At 43.0% G+C, this 25568-nt stretch overlaps 1 protein-coding gene across 1 annotated transcript in view; it reads right to left on the bottom strand.

The window, feature by feature from the left end:
- HYDIN (HYDIN axonemal central pair apparatus protein) overlaps positions 1–25568 on the bottom strand; it is a 429930-nt gene that overhangs the window by 168762 nt on the left and 235600 nt on the right. The window contains exons 24-36 of the mRNA XM_063597736.1: positions 23430–23570; positions 22678–22756; positions 19766–19885; positions 19297–19506; positions 16563–16700; positions 12770–12947; positions 10346–10473; positions 4726–4859; positions 4124–4260; positions 3763–3890; positions 3419–3610; positions 2933–3082; positions 115–354 (exon numbers count right to left, since the gene is read on the bottom strand). Coding sequence (XP_063453806.1) covers positions 115–354; positions 2933–3082; positions 3419–3610; positions 3763–3890; positions 4124–4260; positions 4726–4859; positions 10346–10473; positions 12770–12947; positions 16563–16700; positions 19297–19506; positions 19766–19885; positions 22678–22756; positions 23430–23570 — 1975 coding nt within the window. The remainder of the gene's footprint in view (positions 1–114; positions 355–2932; positions 3083–3418; positions 3611–3762; positions 3891–4123; positions 4261–4725; positions 4860–10345; positions 10474–12769; positions 12948–16562; positions 16701–19296; positions 19507–19765; positions 19886–22677; positions 22757–23429; positions 23571–25568) is intronic.

The raw sequence follows: 25568 nt of genomic DNA, 5'->3' as shown, positions 1-25568 counted from the left end.
GGGGAAAAAGATGGGAAAGGCCAGGAGGATGTTATTGCATGCAGAGAAAAGAGCATGAGTACATAGCAGGGTCCAGCACGTGTAGAAAAACAGTTTGGTTTGACCTCTGCTCACCTTTTCTTCTATGAGATACTGCTGATCAAATTCTAAGGAATAAAACTCAATGGGGAAGTTGCAGGGATTCTTCACTATCACCTCGGCCTCGTCTCCAGGTGCACAAAGTAGCAGTGGCCCCAGATCCAGGACTGAAGGACTAAATTCCAGGCGTGGCTCTAGACCTTGCCCACGTGCCAGCAGGGTAAGCTTTTGAGCACTCTGGGCAATCTGAAACACCAGGGTTTGGCTGTAGAATTTCTGGAAAACATAAAAACAAAACAAGCATCTGAATTTATTTCCATTACATGTCATGTAAAACAAAACACCGCTGAGGGGAAAAAACTTATCTATTTAGATGAAGGGAGAAAACTTATTATAAAATTGCATAAGAGTAATTTATATTACCGAATTAACATAAGTACTGGGTATTTAGCATGCCAAGCATTGTACCAAGTGCTAGATATCAAATAAATTCTGGGTATCTAGCATTCTAGCACTTGTATCAAGTGCTTCATCGTTTGTAGCAAGCCCTCTGAGTATCACTTTCACATCCCTCAAATCTTCCAGTGTGCTCAGACTTCCAGCTGCCACTGTCTGCATCTCTGGGCCTGAAGGTTCTCATTTCATGGACCCTTCTGTCCATGGGCAGGGGAGGGCAGGGCAAAAATGCCAGGGAAATGATACCACCTGGAATTAGTTATTAAGCAATGACTCTGGGGATTTAGGTAAAAAGACCCCAGCTCCCTTGCTCCTGAGGAGTGATGATTCTGAAGTGTGTACTTTGTGTATTTTCCCAGAGTTTGGCAGAATGCCAGAGCTGGGGCATTCAGTTCATCAGATACAATCACAACCAGATGCTGGTTAATAGTGATATCATAACTACTCACATGTTTTCTCAAAATGGTACCCAAATCTACATTGCATCCCATAGTTCCTAGTCTGATTTCACTGGGGAACCTATTAAACATGCAGATCCTCAGATTCCATCCCTAGAAATCCTGACTCTGTAGGGGCAGAGTAAGGCTGGGATTCAGCATTTTTAACCAGATGCCTAGGTTATTCTGGTATAGCTGGACTTGTGGCTTGGTTTGAGAGGAAATTACGCAAATCACAATCTGAAGACCTCCTATCTTAGCTTGAAGGGGAAAAAGCAAATGGATGGAATGTATACAGACATACACACAGAAATATCTATTTCTGGACACAAAAAGATAAATTACTGGCTAAGAAGGGTTTCTCTATAGTTATGGGCTTAGTACCTTATGATTCAAACTTCTGTATTTTAATTGCTCCTTATGGAAATCTTTCTAAAACATTTCATTCATTTTCTTGAACATGTTATCATGCCTAAGAATTGTTGGTGTGGATGTCACTGATTTCTTGGTGCTGCTGATGTTGATGATGATGCAGATATATGGATCGTATGGGTTGCAGGGCTAACCAATTCCTTGTATACAGCTAATAAATTTCTCTCTTAATTGGTGGAAACATTTTACTAACTTTGACCAATTCCAACTCAACATTCATGAAACTGCTTGAACAAATCTATTTTTTTTACTATATTTCCCTCATTAAGAAATGGAAAAAAAATCCACAATCTTGAGTAAACCCTTTGAAAATTTTAAGACTCTTTAAGAATGACAAACATATTACTAATTTTCTTTTAAATGGACTGGGAAGATTTTGATAATGATAAAAACATGGGTTTTATTTTAGAATGAGATAGGAAGTCATTTGCTTTTTCTCTTTCTCACTGAAGGGGCTTAAGCATTTCCTCAAAGCGATTACAAGGAAAATGGGAGTTAACCATAGCTCTTCTATAAAACACAAATCAATTTTTCTTTTAAAATAACAGAATAGAGAAAAATATATTTCCCAAGTGCCTTAGGCTTTGAATAAAAGTCTTTACAGTGCAACCTCTTGAGATTCTCTGGTTCGAGGATTTTATTAATTTTATTATGTTCCTGGTCAGAAGTAGCTTTGAGTTGATTATGTTCACAAAAGAAACATTTATGAGGCTCCGGGAGGCCATCTACTGGGACGTACTTTTCACGGCTACTGATGATTATAGTTAATAGTTATTGACAGATTTACTTACATAGAGCAGCACACTGTGTACTTTATTCAATACTATGCATTTAATCTTCAAAATGACCTCAGGAGGTAGTCATTACAGGTTGACAATAAGTTATCTGAAACCCAGGGGCCAGATACTTTCAAATTCAGATTTTTCAAATAGTAAACACAGTGCATATACCCTATGTTACCTAATACCCTCAGCAGGGTCTGGGGCAGGTCCCCTGTAATCAAACACATTAACAGTTGTTGGCAATGTTTGACTCTGAAAACTAAGTGGTACAAATAAAGGTTAAATGGTGTCATGTCAGTTCAGATGAGATTTGTCTGCCAAATGAGTTTTAGTGCGAAGCTTATGAAATCTCAAACCCCCCAACCCCGGTTTTGGATCTTACTGGGTTTCAGAATTTCAATAAGGACTTCTGATATGCAACATTACTATTTTTTCTTTTATCTATGAGTGAACTGAGACTGAATGAGGCTAAGTAATTTCCTCAAAGACACACAGCATGTAAGTGTGCAGAGGCAGAAGGCTACTAACCCAGGCCTTCTGATAAAAACTGATGTGTTAGTCCGATGATTCCAGACCACCAGGCCACACAGCTCCTATGTGAACCAGAAGTGCTTGAGGTGCCATATTCAGAAAAGCAAGGCACAGGTCACTCGAAGCTTCCCTTGAGACCCAAACAAGCATGGACTTTGAGTAAAGCTCAAAGAGGTCCAGAGAATCTAAATGAAGCCACATTTCTTTAAAGCTCACCTCTTCTTTTGGCATGAATTTCACTTGCACGTTGGACTTCTCACCAGGATCCAAGACTCCAGAAATGGGCTGGATTTCGAAGATCCGTGTCTTTGGCTTTAATTCAGCACGTAGTTTCTGTCTTAAGTACTTCGGCATGTGTTTCTCCAGCTGGTTTATAAATATTAGAGAATTAGATCATCTTCTATGGGAAATGAGCTCATTCACCTTCCACTCACACAACCCACATTTCCTGAGTACCTCTCAGGTGTCGGGGAATGTGTAGATACCAGAGGTGCAAAGATGAATAAGACATTCCACCCGACAGCATGGCCTGATAGGACCTCAAGCGCTGGGCTAAGGGCCCAGGTTTTATTCAGGAGGCAATGGTTGCCACTGAAAGTCTTTGAGCAGGAGATTGAAATGATGAGCGCCAAGACCTAGAGTTACAAATCTGGCTGCAATGGAGATGGAGAAAGGAGGGCCAATGGGCCACAGCTCATTTACCTTGTCAACAGGCTTTTGGCTCTGGACGAACCATTCACAAGGGACTTGGAGATGATTGGAAAGCTGAATAGTTTCCACCAGGCACTGTCCACACTGAATTGTGGCAAAGTCCACTTTTCCATGAGAGAGAGTCATGGTTGGAATGGTCACCTTGGCTTGGAGACAGATGTGAACTGTTGGCCCTCCAACCACCTAGAGAGGGTATAAACTGCAGTTATCATGTGTCATGGGGTTGGGGAAAGGAAGAATCATGGCTCTGACATAATAACTGGATTATCCCAGGGGCCATCAGCAAGCAGAGCTGGAAACCTGCAGGTCCGGGTGGGCCCAGCGGTGCCTTGTACCTTGATGGGCAGAATGACTTCTTTGCTTCCAACAGGAAGATTGGCCCCCTGTGGGTCAAATCTCACTTCAAATATTTCCGTTTCACAATGAGGCAGATTCTTTACACGATCTAGCTCAGTACTGAATCCTGGACCAAGACAAAAAAAATTTTCTTCATGGAAAAGAGAAACAGCAAACAAGAGCTGCTCTAGAGAAAGCCCCCACTGGGTCAGAATGACTGCTCAAAGCATCACTGAATAGCCCAAGAATCCTTTTAGCTGATCCCAGCGGCACAAATGCTGCTCCAGGAGGACAGTACTGATGGGTTCCTTGCGAGAAATGACCAAGTGCAATAGGAAAGAGTCTCCCCAGCCTGGGTACCTGTCTCATGAAGGACACGCTTGTCTGCATGGAATGACACTGGAAAGTGACTGGTGTTGATGATCTTGATGATGTGGGTTCGGACTTCGCCAAGGATGATGTAGCCAAAGTCCAGGATGTACTCTGGTAGCTGGATTCTGAAATGGTTAATAGACCTTACTAGTCACTTTCAAACCTGGAAGCCTACTTTTCCAAAAGTGAGTGAGTCTGATTTTTTTTTTCTACCTCCTGTGCACAGTTTTATTCTCCAGAGTGGAGAACAACCAATGGCTACCCAAATGGAGACTAGAAACAACGTTAACTCCCCCAGAGATTCACACCACTGTTTTGGCCATTATCTCAGAACATGTTCAGCATGGGCCCTTATGGACCTGAAGTGAAGCCTGTCCATTAGACATAGCTGTAATGTTCTCACTCTAAGAGGCAGAAACCTGCCCAGTTGGCTTGATGCTAGGGGATGGCGGATAAGTGAGGAGAGTGGATTTCATCGCGAGATGATCAGCCAGTGTTTCAGGGAGTGTGCTGCATGAGGCAGCACTGCTTGCTCTGCTACACTCTGAAACAAGCACAGCACAGAAAGGCAGTCACTGGAAACCACTCACTTGGCCAGTTTGCGGCGACTCCGATGGCTGAAGCAGGGGTCATCCATAGGATCAGGGGTGGTTGTTTTCTGATGTTCTAGGACATAGCTTTGGACTATAAGTCTTTCTACCTCCATCTGGAGATGAGCACTTACCTGAAGCAAGAGGGAAGAGCAAATCAGCAAATTCTTTAGGAACATGCATTCTCAACAGGGACAATATCACCCCTAAAGAGGCAAAAATTAGTTCTTGGAGGGTGGTGGAAAATATCTTAAATATTACAATGGTTTGCGGCCCCCAAAGAGCCACAGAACATAAACAGATACATGGTATGTTTAAAGCATTACATTTTTCCTGGGAAGGGCGTGGGGAGGGTAAGCAAATCGGTATATCCACACCATGGAATACTCAGCAGTAAAAGGGAATGAATTATTGAGGTGCATAACTTGAATGGATTACAAGGGCATTATGTGGAATGAAAAAAGCCAATCTCAAAAGGCGATGTGCTGTATGATTCCATTTATATAATATTCTTGAAATAACAAAAGGCTCAAGATGGAGAACAGATGAGTGGCTGCCAGAGGTAAGGGACAGGGAGAGAGGGGTGGATGTGGTTATAACCTGAGCACATGTAAGGCCAAACACAAATGGAAAATGAGGCTTAGTTCTCCTTGTTGAAAATAAGGGAAGAGACTTCTCTTCCTCCCCTTAGAGTATTTAGTTTAGAACATTTGTAATTTTAAGTTCTTTGAAATGTTACCGCTTTGAAATGTAGATAAATCTTTTTAAAAGTGAAATAAGCCTCTTGCCAGCTTTAGGACCCAGAAGTGTCTTTCTCAAGGACCTGGGAACCATCTCTTTGACACGTAATCAACAAGAAAGGTGAAGTCCCTACTTCCAGTTTCTGTGAGAGGATGGGAGCCTAGCTTCCATGGGGCCCTGCTAGAAAGACAAGTTTGTTTTTCCTTTGGATAAAGCCAATTAGCTAACACAGTTGGTCACCTCAATTACCATGTTGATTTAGGATAAACTATGTGTGACAAGTGATGGTGTCAAGTCCTCTTACTTGAGACTAGCTATTTTTTACTCTGAGAACAGGAATGAAAAGGCTTGGATCTGGTTGGCTCTATAGGAGGGGCAGACTTCCTTCTGTCTTTGCAATCTCTCAGCAGATTGCCTGTGATGGGCATCACATTCTGGTTTAATGCTTATTCAATAATAAAATTGTTTTCTTTCTCTTCTACCTTTGTGGATAGATTTTCTGGGTTGGAGGGAGATTTTGTTTTTAATTTTATTTCCCCAAGAAGCACGAGTAATCTTGGTGGTAATGGAATAGTTCTGGATCTTAATTGCGGTGGTGGGTTCACAAATCTACATGTGATAAAATTGCACAGAACTACACCACACACATACACGCATGCATGTAAAAGTGGTGAAATCTGAATAAGCTCTGTGGCTTGTACAAATGTCAATTTCATGGATTTGATGTTGTACTATAGTTATACGAGACGTTACTGCTGGGAAAACCCTTTTTTTTCAATTCCCTGTAAATATATTATTTCAAAATAAAAAGTTAAAAAGTATATGTCAAACTATTCAAGGAGATTCCATTTTGTATATAATAAATAAAAATATTTCATGGGGAATATTAGGAAAAAAGGTCTAAAATGGATTTTTAGGGAGTGATAATGGAAAAGGTTGAGAAATACTGTTTGAAAAGGGCTAATCCTTAAGTCTAAGGCCCAGCAGGGAAGGTTAATGTGTGCCATGGCCCACAGTGAGGCACAGGAGGTGAGAGTGGAAGTGTGACAAACTGGGAGAGGAGCAGTGTCTGCTGACAGCCTTCCCAGTTGTCTGGATTCTAGAGCAGCAAAGCCAACTCTGTGCTTGGCTCCTGAGCCATGAGTGGTCCACCCTGCCCTACTCAAGGGAACCAGCTTGGCTCTGCACGTACCATCATATTCACAGAAACCCCACCCCACTGCTCTCCTAGGCTTTGATAAGGTGCAGCCTGGGAACCCAATAAGCAGGTGGAGACACATCATTGCTTCCAGTGGGCAGCCCGGGGCTGGCAGGAGAAGGCAGAGGCTAAGGGCACCATCTTAGCAGCCGGGCAGGCCTGGATTCAAATCCTAGCTCTGTGCTTGCCTTGGGACATGCACTTCACTTCTGTAAAACTAAAATTTAGATGACAGCGGCACCATTCTCCCCCCACCCTCATTGTGGGAGGATTTAACAAGATAACAGTACAGGTTAACAGTATGGCACAGGCTTAGTATAAGAGTCCAATAAGATCTTAGTAACGAGATGAGGGGCCATGCTGCTCCATCAATAAGAAATAAAGGCTGTTAGAAATGCCAGAAAAAGCTCTCCCTCTCCCTCTCCCTCTCCCCACGGTCTCCCTCTCCCTCTCTTTCCACGGTCTCCCTCTGATGCCGAGCCGAAGCTGGACGGTACTGCTGCCATCTCGGCTCACTGCAACCTCCCTGCCTGATTCTCCTGCCTCAGCCTGCCGAGTGCCTGCGATTGCAGGCGCGCGCCACCACGCCTGACTGGTTTTCGTATTTTTTTGGTGGAGATGGGGTTTCGCTGTGTTGGCCGGGCTGGTCTCCAGCTCCTAACTGCGAGTGATCCACCAGCCTCGGCCTCCCGAGGTGCCAGGATTGCAGACGGAGTCTCGTTCACTCAGTGCTCAATGGTGCCCAGGCTGGAGTGCAGTGGCGTGATCTCGGCTCGCTACAACCTCCACCTCCCAGCAGCCTGCCTTGGCCTCCCAAAGTGCCGAGATTGCAGCCTCTGCCCGGCCGCCACCCCATCTGGGAAGTGAGGAGCGTCTCTGCCCGGCCGCCCATCGTCTGGGATGTGAGGAGCCCCTCTGCCTGGCTGCCTAGTCTGGAAAGTGAGGAGCGTCTCTGCCCGGCCGCCATCCCATCTAGGAAGTGAGGAGCGCCTCTTCCCGGCCGCCATCCCATCTGGGAAGTGAGAAGCATCTCTGCCCGGCCGCCCATTGTCTGAGATGTGGGGAGCAACTCTGCCCTGCCGCCCCGTCTGGGATGTGAGGAGCGTCTCTGCCCGGCCGCCCCGTCTGAGAAGTGAGGAGACCCTCTGCCTGGCAACCGCCCCGTCTGAGAAGTGAGGAGCCCCTCCGCCCGGCAGCCGCCCGGTCTGAGAAGTGAGGAGCCCCTCCGCCCAGCAGCCACCCCGTCTGGGAAGTGAGGAGCGTCTCTGCCCGGCAGCCACCTCGTCTGGGAGGGAGGTGGGGGGGTCAGCCCCCCGCCCGGCCAGCCGCCCCGTCTGGGAGGGAGGTGGGGGGGTCAGTCTCCCGCCCGGCCAGCCGCCCCGTCCGGGAGGTGAGGGGCACCTCTGCCCGGCCGCCCCTACTGGGAAGTGAGGAGCCCCTCTGCCCGGCCAGCCACCCCATCCGGGAGGGAGGTGGGGGGGTCAGCCCCCCGCCCGGCCAGCCGCCCCGTCCGGGAGGTGAGGGGCGCCTCTGCCCAGCCACCCCTACTGGGAAGTGAGGAGCCCCTCTGCCCGGCCACCACCCCGTCTGGGAGGTGTACCCAACAGCTCGTTGAGAATGGGCCATGATGACAATGGCAGTTTTGTGGAATAGAAAGGGGGGAAAGGTGGGGAAAAGATTGAGAAATCGGATGGTTGCTGTGTCTGTGTAGAAAGAGGTAGACATGGGAGACTTTTCATTTTGTTCTGTACTAAGAAAAATTCTTCTGCCTTGGGATCCTGTAGATCTGTGACCTTACCCCCAACCCTGTGCTCTCTGAAACATGTGCTGTATCCACTCAGGGTTGAATGGATTAAAGGTGGTGCAAGATGTGCTTTGTTAAACAGATGCTTGAAGGCAGCATGCTCCTTAAGAGTCATCACCACTCCCTAATCTCAAGTACCCAGGGACACAAACACTGCGGAAGGCCACAGGGTCCTCTGCCTAGGAAAACCAGAGACCTTTGTTCACTTGTTTATCTGCTGACCTTCCCTCCACTATTGTCCTGTGACCCTGCCAAATCCCCCTCTGTGAGAAACACCCAAGAATGATCAATTAAAAAAAAAAAAAAAAAAAAAAGAAATGCCAGAAAAAACAAATGAGCTGCACAAGAAAAAAAAAAAAAAGAGTCCAATAAATGGTAACTGATGTTATTAATTATGATCATCCTTGGTGCTAAGGTTCACTTTTAGCATCTTGTACTTGAACCAGCTTTCTGCAAAACAAATAATACCCGGTGGGCTTTGGTGCTTCCAGTCTCCCCCATGACACCTTTCTCCCCCACATTAGAGCCCCCTCTTAACCAACCTAAGGGCTCTCTAGCCACATATATGATTCTTCCTTAGAACAATATTCGCAAGCACATTTGCATTTGGAAAGAACAGCATGGGGGATGGCAGCTGTCAGGGTCAGGAACAGACTTTTAAAACAGGACTTTCAGCGGTGATGAGGGAGGATATATTGGGATTTTGTCTTCCTATCCCAGCCTTTATTTACAAGCTGAGAAGCTCTCTCCTCCAGAGACCCTGGCTTGGCTCCCACCTCTGTGGCACCACATGCTCCTGACTTTTCCAGAATCTTTTGGCCACCCCTCTCCCCCACTCAGATGCTGGGGTATTTTGGGGCTACATTCTGAATCTGCCTTTTTTCCTGCTCACTAGACATAATTCCTAGGGAATCTCCCCATTTCCTGTGATTGCAATGATCATCTGATGACTCTCAAGTCACCTTCTCCAACCTCTCTCTCCCCGAGGTGCCCAGCGGTGGCTCCGGTTCCCTACTGGCTGCTCTACGCAGATGATGCACAGAAATCTCACATTCGGTAGCCACGGGAAGCAGCTGAACTCCTTTCCCTTCCCTCCCCTCCCACCAAGACCTCGCTTCTCCTCCTGAGTTGCCTGTCTCAGTCCCCCTCCTTACCTCGTCATCCAAGCAAGAGTTAGAGGTCCCCTCCACCCCATGCCCATATCCAATCAATCCCTAAGTCTTGACCATTCCACTTCTGGAATATTCCTTGAACCCACCCAGTTCGCCCTGTCCCCACTGTCATCACCATTGCTTACAGCACCACCATCTCTCACCTAGAATTACTCCATCAGCTTAAAAAAATTGTAGAGATGGAGTTTCACCACGTTGTCCAGGCTGGTCTCAAATTCCTGGCCTCAGGCCATCCTTGGCTTCCCAAAGTACTGGGATTACAGGAACGGGCCACTGCACCTGGCCCTCCGTCAGCTTCTAAAAAAACTGATCTCTCGAATCTACTCTCATCATCCCCAAGTTCCTGTCCCCTCAAAGCTCCACATGGCAGCCAGAGGGATCTCTTAAAGATGGAAAGTCGATTGGGCCACACCTCTCGTTGCCCTCAGGATGAAGTCCAAAAACCTTAATAGATCAGCCATCTGATACCTCACCTCCTGGGCTCATCTTGCCTCTCCTAGCTTCCTGATTCTTTGCCTTATCTCTGTCTTTCTCCTTTCTGTACCTCAGAGACCATGTCCTTGCCCCTGGGCTTCTGCACACAGTGCCCTTCTGCGCACACACCCCACACACTGTGCACACAGTGCCCTCTGCACACAACTCCTATGCACTCTACACGCACCACCCTCCTGCACAGGCGTCCCATGCAGGCTGGAGCTGTCTTACCTCAGCAGGCTCGTCTTCTGGCACTTCCTCAGTTATTATGTCAAAGTGATCGAGCGTTTCACATTTGTTATACTCTTTGTCTGTGTTTTTCCTGGCTTGATTCAAGAACATTTCATACTTTTCATTTGCTGTACCAGGGTGGGGAGTGGGGGTTGGAAGGAGAGCAGAATCAGGAAGGTCAGAAAAATATGAATAATGTCGCAAACACAGACCCTCAGCTCCTGGTAAAGTGGGAAGGGAAGTGGACTTTTGGATACTTCGTCTGCCCTGCTTTCCCTGCTTCAGAGGGTGAGGTGATTTGAGAGTTGAATCTGTATTAGAGACCTCACTGAGTTGAATGAGATTATGCTTTAGTGAAGGACTGGCTGGTTCTCCAGAACTTGAAGTTAGTTACATTCGAAGCCACTCATAGGGTGACCCACTTGATCCTGGCTTGCTTGGGGTTTTCTTGGTTCTAGCACTTAAACCCCTACACCCTGGAGCTCTCCCAGTGCTGGACAAACCCAGACAGCCGGTCACCCTTTAAGTCCCTTTTTATGTTTATTAAATCTCAATTAACAAAAGATATGTTTGGGTCAAGTTGTTTTAATTAACACTAAATATGCCACATTATCCTGAATCAGGGAGGGTAGGTAATCGGTGGAGAGATTCCCACCCGAATTTACCACTACGCCAGTGCAAATTCAAATACTTTGAAAGGCAAAGGTAGGAAAGTCATTTAAAATGCCCACTATAGGCCAGGTGTGGTGGCTCACGCCTGTAATCCTAGCACTTTGGGAGGTTGAGGGCGGGTAGATTGCCTGAGCTCAGGAGTTCAAGACCAGCCTGGGCAACATGGCAAAACCCCGTCTCTACAAAAAATTAGCTGGGCATGGTGGTGTGTGGCTGTAATCCCAGCTACTGGGGAGCCTGAGGCATGAGAATCGCTTGAGCCCTGGAGGTGGAGGTTGCAGTGAGCTGAGACCCCGTCACTGAACTCCAGCCTGGGTGACAGAGCAAGACTCTGTATCAAAAAAAAAAAAAAAGCCTATTATAAAACAATAGGAAATGCTGTGAGTGTAGTGAACTGGAGAACAGAAGACCCAACTAATGGTGTTCAAATTTAAATTATTTTAAAGCCCTTACTGGCCAAACCATGTCTACTGCCCTGATGAGGCCAGCTGGGTGCCCAGTTTCAACCGTATGGCAAAGGTTTTCCTTCCTGAAATTATATATGGAGCTGGAGTAACCCTCATCTGGCTGGAACTCTAGATACAAGAGTGTAACATGGTCTTAGCATTAGTGACATTTATTGCCAGGCATTGTGGCTCAACACCTGTAATCTTAGTGCTTTGGCAGGCTGAGATGGGAGGATCACTTGAGACCAGGAATGCAAGACTAGCCTGGGTAACAAAGTGAGATCCTATCTTAAAAAAAAAAAAATTAAAAAATTAGCCAGGCATGGCAGTGCACATCTTTAGTCCCAGCTACTCAAGAAGCTGAAGCGGGAGGATCCCTTGAGCCTAAGAGTTAAGATTACAGTGAGCTCTGATTGCACCACTGTATTTCAGCCTGGGTAACAGAGCAAGACCTTTTTAAAATAGAGACAGTGTCTTGCATATATATAAATATAAATATAAATGCAAGTTTTCAGGGAGCAGACAATTAGAACAGGAGAGTTAGTAACTTCAGGGAATGGGGTAACAGGAAAGGCTGGGTGGGAGGACTTAGTCTGAAGCTTTTTAGGGAAAGTAGATTTCAAGGAGCTTGAATAGAGATTCATAAAGAGTGAGAGGTTTCCCTGATCCATCGTCCTGTACCTGACGTCAGGAAGAAAGAGGCAGAGACAGTCTATGGCTAAAAGGGCTGCTCAGCTGAGGTTCGGAATCTGCCAAGACAGAAATATTCTGGTACAAAAGGATAGTCCTGGGGGCCAGATGTAACTGGGAAATGTAAGTGGGAAGACAATTATTCAAGTCTAATTTAGCCTTCACCCTGTGTAATGCCAAAATAAGGGCTCAGAATCTGTGTCCGCCCTTCTGTGCAGTTTATACTTTGAGAATTCTACTCCTGGAAGCTCATTGGCTCTTACCTTCCCAGTGGCATCTAGGAGAATGTCACAGGGAAAGGACAGCTCGGGGAAAGACTGGGGCCAGAAGGAAAGTGCATGGGGGGAGGAAAAGCTTTTGGAGGTAAATTTCCTGATCCCTCTGTCAGTAATTCAATAATGGCCAAATTGGCCAGGGTTCTTCATTTGGGGCTGCCATAGACGATTTCTTGTCTCAGTAAACTCAGGTCACCAATTTGGCAATTGCAGAATAACGTGGAAGAGAACCACAGGGGATTTCTAAGCAAATAAAGTAAGTAGCCAGCAATCTTCCAATAAGCAAAGCTAAAATGCTTGTTTTGTCCCCAGTGGGGAACTACTCCAGTGTGAAGTAGTACCTGTGAGGTTCCTGGGGAGATCGAGGCAGATTTGGGGAAAGATTCCCTCTCCGCTCAGAGTGATATTTTCTGGGTCCAGGTGGGCGATCTGTATCTGGAAACTCCTTTTAAAGACCTCAGGTACTCCAGGTAGGTAGTAAACTTTTAATACCTGCTCTTGATGTGAACTGATAAAGCCCTATGCGGTAGAAAGACCAGAAAAGGGAAAACGAATGTGCTACAGTACAGGTTCAACTCATTAAATTACTTAAAACAACAACAACAATGACAAAGTAAACCTAAAAAAAGAAGGAAAGGAGTAAGAGATTTAATGAAATGAGTGCAAAGAAACAGAAGAGGTTCATAAATCCACAAACTGGTTCTTTGAAAAAAGACAAATAAAATACACAAAACTGGCAAGACTGATTAAGAAGATAAGGAGAAAAGTCACCAAAAACGTAAAAAGAAAAATGGTTCGGCCGGGCGTGGTGGCTCACGCCTGTAATCCCAGCACTTTGGGAGGCTGAGGTGGGTGGATCACGAGGTCAGGAGATCGAGACTATCCTGGCTAACATGGTAAAACCCCGTCTCTGCTAAAAATACAAAAAATTAGCCAGGCATGGTGGCGGGCACCTGTAGTCCCAGCTACTCGGGAGGCTGAGGCAGAAGAATGGCGTGAACCTGGGAGGCGGAGCTTGCAGTGAGCCGAGATCGCGCCACTGCACTCCAACCTGAGTGACAGAGCGAGACTCCGTCTCAAAAAAAAAAAAAGAAAAAGAAAAATCGTTCATAAATATATAGTAAAATAGTACATAAATCATATACAATTATGAGAAAACTTTACGTCAATATATTAAAACATTTTTGTGAAATTAACAATTTCCTAGAAAAATATGAATAACAAAACTCAAAAACCTTAGAGTGATCTGTATCCTATACAGAAGCTGAAAAATGAAGACAATTACCCTGACAAAGGAATATATGGCATTGGAAGCAAGTTCTGCTACTCCTTCAAAAACAGATAATCACTTCAGTTTATGAGCCATTCAGGAAATAGAAGAGAGAGAAATGCCTATTTATTTATTCTGATATCCAAACTGATCAAATGCAGCATGAAGAAGAAAATTTATGAACCAATGATCACTTAACAAAGGTGCAAAAATTGTAAGTAAAATGTTAGCTGAGTGAATCCAGCAATATACATATATATATATATATTTAAATGCAGATGGTAGCATATAGAGTGTTTTTCGTCTTCCTTTTCTTTTCATTTTACCTAACAATATATTTTACGATTAATTCAATATTAGTACATCTAGAGCTGCTCCATCCTTTTTAGTTGCTACATATTATTCCATTACATAGTTTTAATATATTTTTAAAAACTAGTTTCCTACTGATAGACATTTAGTTTGTTTCTGGTCTTTTGCTATTGCCATTACAGATTATATAGGAAATAATCTTATAAACACATCATTTTGCAAATGTGGGAACGTGTATGTAGAATAAATTCTTAGAAATGAAATTTCTAGGTCAAAGTGTAATTTTGATAGATAAGGCCAAATTATTCTCTATAGAGTTGTTATCAATTTACAATAACTGCAGCAATGTAAATTCAAATGCTTAAAAATCTTTAGGAAAAGGGCAAGGAAAACATAGCAATTATGATAAAAAGATGGAATAGAAGGAAAACACTGAGTAAATTTAAAAAATAGACAAAATACGATGAAAGAAATAATAGCAAGCATTTCAGTTTTGCTAATCATAAGAATGTGTTAAATGTTCCTATTGAAACTTAAGGACTCTCAGAGAAGATTAAAAAATAAAATCCAAATAAGTATGTTTTATGAATGATAAGCCTAAAACAAAATGAAATAAGACTATGGGCAAATTATGTAAGGCAAAAAGAAAGCAGCAATCACAATATTAAGACCAAACAAAGGGGAATTCAAAGAAGAGCATTCAAAGGGAACAAGAAGGCAATTGAAGGTAGACAGAACACACAGTCCATGATGAACACTTAATAGTCACGAGATCTTCTGTGTCAACACAGAAACGAAAGGGTATAAACAAAAAGGTGTATGTATTTGTAGAAAACAATAGAGAAATGGACAAAAGTTTTATATACCACTCTTGAGTCTTAGAAAAATTAAACAGAAAAAGATATAGAAGATTTTAATGTTATAATTATTTGGGTTAATTTAGTAGGGAATCCAGATATGATAATCTGGATTCTATAGCCCAGGTAACATTATTTTCAAACATTTATTAGTATTAAAAATTACTTTAGGTCACTAAAATATATTAATAAATTCACTAAGTAGGAATTTAGAGGGCCATATTATCTGATCATGATTCAAAAAAACCTCAATATTAGTAACAATATAAGTAACAAAAGCAAAAATCATAATCATTTGGAAATTAAAAAAAGAAAAATATATTTTAAATTACACTTGTAAGTAAAACTATAATTTAAGACAACTTAGAAAATAATGAAAATCATAATAGTAAATATTAACATGTATAAAACACACAAAAATTGTCATCTACTTTTTTATCTGTAATTTTCTTAAAATATAAGGGGTAAGGCTAAAGGTGTCCTTAGGCAAATGAATAGTCTTACATTTTTTCATTATTAACTAAGAAAAACAATAAAAGTAGGCATTCAAGTCACGAAGTTAGAGAAACAAAACACAAGAGTGAATTTGGGCTGGGCGAGATGGGGCTCACGCCTGTAATCCCAGCACTTTGGGATGCCAAGGCAGGCAGACACCTTGAGTTCAGGAGTTCAAGACCAGCCTGGGCAACATGGCAAGACCCTGTCTCTAAAAAACAAAAAATAAATAAATAAAATAAACAATAAATACAAAAATTAGCTGGGTGTGGTGGTGCATGCCTGTGGTCCCAGCTATGTGGGAGGCTAAGGTGGGAGGATTGCTTGAGCCCAGGAGGCAGCGGTTGCAGTGAGTCGAGGTCTGCACTCCAGTCTAGGTGACAGAGCCAGACCTGGTCTTAAAAAAAAAAAAAAAAAAGTGAATTCGAAAAATTAGCTAAGATAAATTGGGAAAAAAAACCAAAAGGGGAGTTGACCTAACAGATATTAAGATGTATTTCTAAAGCCATAGCAGCTAAAATAGTACAGTATTAATGTAGGGACAAACAGAGCAATGAAGAATAAAGAGACCAGCAGTAAACCCAAATATGTGAGATGATTTAGGGGAAGAACAGACTTTATCATCAAAGATGATGGTGCTCATTATCTTTGGATTTACAAGATTATGAATAATTACACTTTAAAAATATTTTCCTTTTTTTATAACAATTATGTGCTATTTTCATAATGAGAAAAATTCAACAAATGTTCCTTAAAACTGGTAGATCAACGTAATATGAACAAGGAACCACTTTCTCTGTTTGCTTCTGAAACCAGTTTGGCTCAGCGCAGTCTGCTAGTGTTTTCACACCTGCTGAAGTCAGTGGAGAGGAAGCCCTCGGGAATTACAAGGGCAGCGTGAAGACATCGGTGGAAATAAATTAGTCTCATTATCATGGAAAAAAAAAATCCATGGGTTGCATCTGTCTTGTTGATTGCTGTATCCCTGGTGCCTGGAAACTGGTTACTGTGGGACTAAATAAATACTTGTTTAATAAATGAGCGAAGTGGCTTGGATTTATTTTTTTTTTCCTGCTTCTGAGAGTTCTTTAGTTTTAATAAAAAGAAAAAATCACACTTGTAATCCTGGTCGTGAATACTCACCTGCATCTGAGTGGGGCTCATAAGTTTGAATTCGGGCCCCTCCCACCATTTACTTACAGACACAGGCAGGATTAGTGGCACTCCAGGGAGAAGGGTGTCTGGAGAAGACTGGTGGTCAGTCAGAACCTTGAACTCAAAGCCAACTTTCCCCATGTTCGTCAGCGTGATATCCCTCTCTGTGACATGTTCAAACAGCTTGAGAAGAGAAGGAGAAGAGTGACTCCATCTTGGGATGCGGCTTTGATAGTGACAAAGGTGCAGAAACATGCCTCATGGATAAGGGTGTGACAGCTCCTGATATAAATACTGGTCAGTCTACATCTCAGCATCACAACAAATGCCTACTGGGGCACTAGACTCTGGAAACCTGGCTCTTAGTTCTTCTAAGAACCGATTTAGTTTAGGTATGGCTGTGGGGCTGAGCATTTCACCTTCCTGGGTCTCAGTTTTTTCACTACAGGAACTTGTAATAGAGAATCTTAAAGTAAGCTTTCTACATTAAAAAGATTTGCCTAGTATTCCATGGTGTATATGTGCCACATTTTCTTAATCCAGTCTATCATTGTTGGACATTTGGGTTGGTTCCAAGTCTTTGCTATTGTGAACAGTGAGAAAGTAAGCTCGTAAGGCCCCAGCGAGATGCAGCCATAAAAAATGATGAGTTCATGTCTTTGTAGGGACATGGATGAAGCTGGAAACCATCATTCTCTGCAAACTATCGCAAGGACAAAAAAACCAAACACCGCATGTTCTCACTCATAGGTGGGAATTGAACAATGAGAACACTTGGACACAGGAAGGGGAACATCACACACCAGGGCCTGTTGTGGGGTCGGAGGGAGGGGGGAGGGATAGCATTAGGCGATATACCTAATGTAAATGACAAGTTAATGGGTGCAGCACACCAACATGGCACATGTATACATATGCAACAAACCTGCACGTTGTGTACATATACCCTAGAACTTAAAGTATAATAAAAAGAATTAAAATAAATAAATTTAAAAAAAAAGATTTGCCTTCTGGATTCTGTCCTGTAAGAAAAACAAAAGATTTGAGTTTAGAATGTTCTAGAATGAACTTTTCCATTCAAATGGAGAACCATGGGTGTAACAGGCCAGTCATGTTCTTTTTCCTGGAATTTTGCTAACATAATTCACCAGCTGGGTTAGCAGGCCCAATAACCACAAACAGCCCACTTTGGGGGTCCTTAGGAAAAGCCAGGGTGAGGTCTGACTGCTTCAAAGACTATACTCAGAGATGAGCCGAAACCAAGTGCCCAAAGGACCCTGGAGACGATGAAGGAAAGAGAATTCTATTTGGTCAGCATCATGGAGATGGTCTCAGTAGGTGTTGGGTGAATCAGATTTTAGGCACAATCTTTGATCTATAAACACATATGCATGCACACAATTCAGTAATGATACTTGCAGGAGCTATGTAATGGAGAGTCAATCCTCATTGAAATTTGGTAGGAGATATGGTCTCCGAGTGCATAACACAAAATCTGATTGGGAAGAGAACGTGTACTGATGGAATTAATTGACAATTATTCCAAAACAAAAATGGGAAAGTATATTATATTATGGCAAAGACTATCATTAAGTGCCAAGGGAATGTAAAGTAAAAGATAACCCTAGAAGGAGCTGAGCTGGGTCTTATAGGATGTAAAGGTTTGGGCTTGGCAGAGTGGAGGATGAGAGGGATAAGGTAAGACAAAGTGTAGCTGCATGAAGCACTGGGGTGCACTGGGGCCGGTGGGTAGACCAGCTTGGCCACAGTGAAATGTATGGACTACAAGAGGGAATTATGGGAAGTGAAACTTCCAGTGTAAAGATCACCAGTTAATAGAGAGGCTTAGGATAGCCTCACCCAGGTGAGGAATGGGCTCTGACCCAAAGGAACTCATGACAATTGACAGCCAACTCTGACCCAGCACAGCACTGACCAGATGCTTTAAGCAATGACAACTCCTGGTGGGATGGGCTTGCTACTCCGTTCCCACCTTATAGATGAGGGACACTGAGGCTTGGAGAGGTGATGTGCCCAAGGTAATGCAGTCGGGAGGAAGTAAAACTGGAATAGGAAGAGGAAGTAAATCCGGAATACAAAGAGGAAGTAGAACCGGAATACGAAACCATGCTCTTTGGTCAATATCACATTGCTTTGCCAAATGCTGCTGGGATTAATTGGTCAGGGACTGACAGGATGACAACACCATTTTGGAAAATGTCGCTGGACTTACTGAATCAGAATCTGCACTTGAACAAAACTCCCAGGTGATTCATAGGCACATTACAGTGTGGGAGGAACTGCTGTAATAATTTAGGCATGGCTTGATGAGACCCTGTAATGTGATATCAGTGGCAATGGGAAGAGAAAACTGACTCAGAGAGGGACGCTGGTGATGAGTCAGCAAACCCTGGAGGCTTAGAAGGATGTGGAGAGGTGAAGGAGAGAGTGCAGCAGAAAAGCCTTGGAGATTGTGAACCCAAGGGTGGAGAAAATGGTAATGCTATTGAAAGAAATGCAGAAGTTGGAACAGGCTCCTGGATTGAAAGGGAAGAAGTGACCTTGAGCATCTAACATGCTGAGTTTCAGGAGACGATAAGAAAAGCAAGTGTAAGTATCTGGCAAACAGTTGGCAGCAGGAGGATGGTCAGGGTTAGGGAGGCTGATGGGAGATCAAGGACGGGGTGATGGCGAGACTATGATGATTGGGGTTCAGGAGAGATTTGTTTAAGATGCTTAAGACAAAACCAGAAAATCTCTACCCGATAGTTTGTGATACCTGTAATCCGTAGTGAATATCCTTGGTGTCAAAGGAATAGTTGACCAGGGATGCCTCTCCCTTCAGTGTTATTTCGTAGGTGGGTCCTTCTTCCACTTCACACAGAGCTTTAGCTTGTGCAATGATGTTAGCGTGTCCATAGAAGGTGAACGATATTTGGTGGCTACTGTGTGGCTGCAACACTCCAAACAGGGGCAAAATATCAAACACCTGCAGAGAAAGTCATTCTGTAAGAGAGCAGCTGTTGGGATGAATGCCTGCCAAGGATAAGTGAAAGTTATATCAATTTACACATTAATTCCAGTCTTTAACTCATTTGATAGAAGGTAGCCCAGCACCCTGAAAACACATAATGGTAATGATGGTAACAGTGCTCTGGTGAGATTTAAGTTTCTAATGTGGGGCAGCTGCTCAGTTAGAAAGTAAAGTTAGTGTCTGATAAGGTCAGGACTCACACGGTGTCACTTACTTCTTCTATCCCAATGGAAAGCATCTCATTCTGTTCACAGGTCTGTAGGGATTCCTGATCCTCCACCTGGCTCTGGCTTGAGTATATTCTTTCTATTTCAGTAGAGCTAACTTTTATTTCCTAGAAATTAAAGATGTGAGGAAAAGCTGGCAAGCATTCAAAATGGATCATCAATTGACAGAAAAATAAAGTATGTTGTATATGATTATAAAAATAGTACATTTTTTCCCAGGGAGATAATTGAGCAAGTGACTATAATGTACATACGAGGATGTTTACTGCAGCATTATTTATAACAGCAAAACTTTGGAAGCCAACTCAGTGCCCATCAATAGGGGGTCACTTTAAATGAAGTGTGTGTGGTACACCTATCCATGAAGGATAATGCATGTATATTTATGGATAGGGATGATGTGCACAACGTATTATTGAGTGAAAAGCAGCTCTATTCATGTAAAATTACATATGCCTCATGTGTCTGAAGGTGTGTGTGTGTAAATTCCTTCAGAGATTTGCATTGGCAAATAGAAATATCTGGGAGGTTGTTTGCTAAGAATTTCGTAGCATTTTTCTCAGTGGGGTAGAAAGAAGATGGGAATTTTGAGGATGTTTGCTTTAATTTTTCTGTATTCTTGAGTTTATATGTACACATATGTACATATATATGTACATACATATTTTATTTTTGAGACAAGATGTCTGTCTCTGTCACCCAGGCTGGAATGCAGTGGCATGATCAGAGCTCACTGCAGCCTTGAATGCCTGGGCTCAAGTGACCTTCCCACCTCAGCCTCCCTAAAGTAGCCAGGACTGCAGGCGTGCACCACCACACCCTGGAGTCTCGTTATGTTGCCCAGGCTGGTCTTGAACTCGTGGCCTCAAGCCATCCTCCTGCCTTGGCTCCCAAAGTACTGGGGTTACAGGCGTGAACCACTGTTTCTGGCCTATTCTTGAGTTTTCTATGACACGCATCTTTGAAAATAGAAAAAGAAGAATTAATATTTAAAAGACAAATATTTTATATACTCACACATACTCATTCTAAAAAATTTTTTAAATATAGAAAGCTCCAAGGAAAGAAATAAAAGTCCATCTCAGGTTATACTGTAGATAAATATTATTATATGTATGTGTGTATATATAGTGTATTATGTGTGCATATATATTTGTATTCTGATTTTTCAGTTGACCTAATATGAGTGCCATCTTCCCATATGACTGAATATTCTTCACAAACATCACTTAAAGTATTTTAGAAAGTTGATTGTACATGATACAAATTTAAAATATTCAAAAGGATATATGGTAAAAAGATTAAAAAAAGACTTCTATCCCTACAGTTCTCCGGTTCTCCCCTCCTGAGGTACCCACTGTCCAGTTTCCTATATGTTGAATTTAGTTATTCCTCTTCATTCAGCTGATATTTACTGGAGACTTACTAAGAACCAGTTCTATATCCTGAGGATATGACGATGAACAAAACAGAAAAAAAATTCCTGCCCTCATGAAGATTAAATTCCAGAGATATTCCATGCACAAGCAAAGATATCTATGTAACTGTTTGAGAGGTAACACAGTAGCTAAGAGCAAGCAAGATGGTCAAGTCTTCCAGCTCCACTGCTTGATGGACGTGTCCCTGCATTGGTAAAATGGGGAAAGATAGTGGTACCCACCTCACAGGGGTGTTGGGAAAAGTAAAAGAGTTAATGTAAAAAATTGCTTAGCTGGGGGCGATGGCTCATGGCTGTAATCCCAGGACTTTGGGAGGCTGAGGCAGGTGGATTGCCTGAGCTCAGATGTTCAAGACCACCCCGGGCAACATGGTGAAACCCTGTCTCTACTGAAATACAAAAATTAGCCAGGCATGATGGCAAGTGCCTGTAATCCCAGCTATTTGGGAGGCTGAAGCAAGAGAATTGCTTGAACCCAGGAGGTGGAGGTTGCAGTGGGTCAAGATGGTACCACTTCACTCTGGCCTGGGCAACAGAGTGAGACTCTGCCTCAAAAAAAAAAAAAAAAAAAAAAGCTTAGGTCAGTGCTCAGTTAAGTGTTGGTTGCTTTCATAGACTTTTTTCTTTATACAAATGGTAGCACACAGTGTACTTTGTTTTGCACTGGGTATTTTTTCTTAATATATCAAAGATTGTGCCAAATTAGTATGTAGAGAACTTTCTCATTTTTAAAAAAGAATTTCATAGTATTGCCTTGTGCAGATGTAATTTAGTTTATTCAGACGGTCTCCTATTGGTGGAATTAAGTTGTTTCCAATATTTCTTGCTTTTACAAACAAAGCTGCAGTGTACAAGGATGGTTACACGCTTTATGCAAGTGCAGAGGTGTATCTGGAGGATAATTTCTAGAAGGGGGACAATGCATTTTAAATTTTGATCTACTTGCAAAGTTGTATGTTATAGGGGTTATGCCAATTCATACTCCTACCCACACCATAGGAAAATCCCACTCAACACTATTTTAAAAGATTGCATCACATCATGGACATACAGTAATTTATCTTTCTTTTTTTTTTTTCATTTTTTGCTGTTTCTAAAATGTTGTAACAAGCATCTTTGTATGCACATCTTTGTATCTCCAATCGTTTACTTAGGCCATCATTCTAGAAGGAGAATTTAAGGGTATTAATTTTTAAGCCCCCTTTGTTTTTGCTACAGAATTATTAAGAAAATATTTTTCCTTTAGTATCCTCTATCTAGGGTGTAGGAACATCACAAGTGTAGGCTCTCACTGAGTGTTGGCTCTGGGGTGTTTGGCTGGGAAGAAATGTGGGTAAAGCTGTACGGCTTTGTCCCAATTAAACCCAAGCATTGTACTGGCCACTCTGCTCCTGATTCTGCCTTTGTTTTATGGGAAGGACCCTTGACCTGCCTACCCTCCCCATGGAAAGGACACCGTACATCTGAGATCACACTGGAAGCTTTCGTTTTTCTTAGTTCTTTTTCTTCAGGCCTGGCATCTTCATCCACAAGGACAGTCCTAGGAAGTTTAATGAAATGCAGAGATTCACTCAATGGGCTGTCATCGCCACACAGTCTCAGGTGCATAACAGCCCTGTCTTCCTCTTCTCCCTCTACCACACCCCCAAACGTAAGGGGGATTCTCAATCAAGGGACACCTTTCTCAAGAGGTCAGCTGGTCATGGCCATGTTGCCCTATGCCCCCAAACATGTGGTCTAGGCCACTGAACTGGTCAATTTTTCACGGGGCTCAACCCTTTTTTACTGGCCCACCAAGCCCATGTTCAACTTACAAAAAGTCCTAGGAAGCTCTAGCAATTCTTCAGACAATGTGGGTGTTCTATGTGCTCAATGCTGTTTCCCTATTTATTGGAGCATTTTATTGTGAGGACATAATGTTTGGTGAATTGATATATCCTTTCCTGCTTGCTACCCTGGACCCAATCCTGACTGTAGACCTTGGACATACAGAGAGGACAATATGATAGGAAGGGCTCAGTCCCCCAGGACTCATGATGGTACCCTCTCCCTATCCCAGATGTCTAGTCTGCGGCCTACACATAGAAGACATTTATTAAACTGTTGACTGGGGACTGGATGAATGAACCAATGAGGGATGAGTATTGAGAATGTAAGTCCGTGTAAAGAAAAGAAAAGCTACTACAAAAAATCTATGTTGGCTTTGCACTTACTTAACAAAATCATTTAAATCCATCTCGGGGGACTCTACTGTAACTAGGATTGCTGGTGGGCTGGCAGCCTCTGAGGTTGCTGGGATGGACTCCATCTGGGACAGTGGGGCACTGTAGGGCTTCTTCGGCAATGTCACAAACCTACCAAAGCATGGGACAGGGAATAGGGGGAGACAGGAGACATCAGTTTTTGCAAATCAGTGTTCAGTGGGCTCTCAGTTTCTAAGGCCAAACTCCAAATCCTAGACCAGGCAGATCTAGTAGGGACCACCCTACACCCTCCCTTGAACTTGCCTTCTTCAAATCTCAGCTAAAGTTTCACTTGCTCTTAAAAAGTTTTCTGACTACCAGTCTAGGCCCAGCTTCTTTCCTCTGAGTGTCCATAGCCCCCTGGGCTTCCCCTTTCACACTTATTTTTACCATCCCTGTTAGATGTGGACTCGCTGAGGACTGGTATCCAATATGGTGTCTAATCCAGTGCCTGGCCTGGAATAAGTAGTTGGCATGGTCATGAATGAATGAGCCACTGGGGATCCTGCTCCTAGCTCACCGGAAAGCAGGGCTAAGACTCAGCTGAGGCCTGGGAAGCACTCTCTGTTAGGGGCCTGGAAGTGCAGGCTCGGGTTTCTTACATGACCTTGCCTCCTACAATGTGACCTCAGTGCCTTGCTCGCCACACCCTAGTCCTGGTCCCACCAATGAGCTGTGCTGCCACTCAAGTTCTCTGAGCAGAGGAACCCAGGGGAAAAGCAACTGTACCGGCTGGTGCTGAAGCCCATATGTCCAGGTTCCACTGATTAAAAAGGCCTTTGGATGTCACAAAGGCCAAGGTTGTGGGGTCACCCCCATTCTTCCTGTTTCCCCTTGCTGCATGGCTTTTTCTGGACCCCTCTCTGACCCTCCCCAACCTATCTCAAGCCCTTGATGTTAATTTCAATCTATTTCACTTATATACTCATTCTGGCCCCATCTGTACTCAGAGGCTCAGCACAAATGTCATCTATTATGTGAAGCTCCCACCACTGGCCTATCTTCCCACCGGAAGAAATTCTCCCTCCCTTGGAAGCTTCAGAGCATTTCATCTGCATCTCTTTTAGGACACTGTCCACTCTAACCATGTCCTAGAGTATCATTTCCTAAATTTCAGGGATCCTAGAGTATCATTTCCTAAATTTCAGGGATCCCACTACCATCTTCGTGATTTGTAAGCACACAGTTTGATGAGTTGTATACACATCTGTGGAACTATCACCACATTAATAAACAGAATGTTTCCATCATCCTAAAAAGTTGCTTTGTGCAAACACTCATCTGCTTAATATCACTAGAGATTAATTTGCCCACACTTTCATAGAAATGAAATTGGAAACATGCACAAATTTGTGTCTGACTTCCTCTGTTTGGCATGATGTTTTTGAGATTTGTCCATGTTGTTGCATGGAGCAATGATTCTGTTCTTTCTTTGGAGCAGTATTCCATAGTGTGGATGTTTTCCCATCTTTTTGTTGATGGACACCTTTACTATTTCTAGCTTTTAGATACTATGAATCAAGTTGCTATGAACATCTGTGTACAAGTCTTTTTGTAGACATATGTTTTCATTCTTCTTGGGTAAATTCCTTGGAAGCGAATTGCTGGGTTGTATGGTATATGTATATTTAACATTACAAGAAACTGCCAACCAGTTTTCCAAAATTGTTGTACCACTTTACGCTACCACCTGCATTGTATGAGAGTTCTCGTTGGTCTGCATTCTCATCCACACTTGGTATTTAGTCTTTTATATTTTAGCCATTCAAATGAGCATACGGTGATATCACATTGTGGTATTCATTAATAGGCTTATTTTAAAGGAAAATTCTATGTCATTTACTATATAATATAGTAAATGATATAGTCTATGTCTATTTCATTTACTATAAATGAAAACACAGGATTATCTAGCATATTTAGAAAAATCAACACAATGGAAAAAAATCAATGTAATTATTTTCTTGCCTGGTGAAGGCTCTGAGCTGAGCTCTGGTTGCTCTTTTTAAGAAGGGAAAACACTGGGCTGGCATGATCTTGGCTGGGCTTATCACTGTATGGAAGGAGGATCCACGGTGTCCCCTCTTTACATACCCTATTGCACAGGGT

The sequence above is a fragment of the Pan paniscus genome, chromosome 18 (assembly GCF_029289425.2).
Source record: "Pan paniscus chromosome 18, NHGRI_mPanPan1-v2.0_pri, whole genome shotgun sequence".
Classification (NCBI taxonomy): Eukaryota; Metazoa; Chordata; class Mammalia; order Primates; family Hominidae; genus Pan; species Pan paniscus.
Note: the sequence above shows the minus strand (reverse complement) of the source record. Positions and strands in the feature narration are given on the sequence as shown.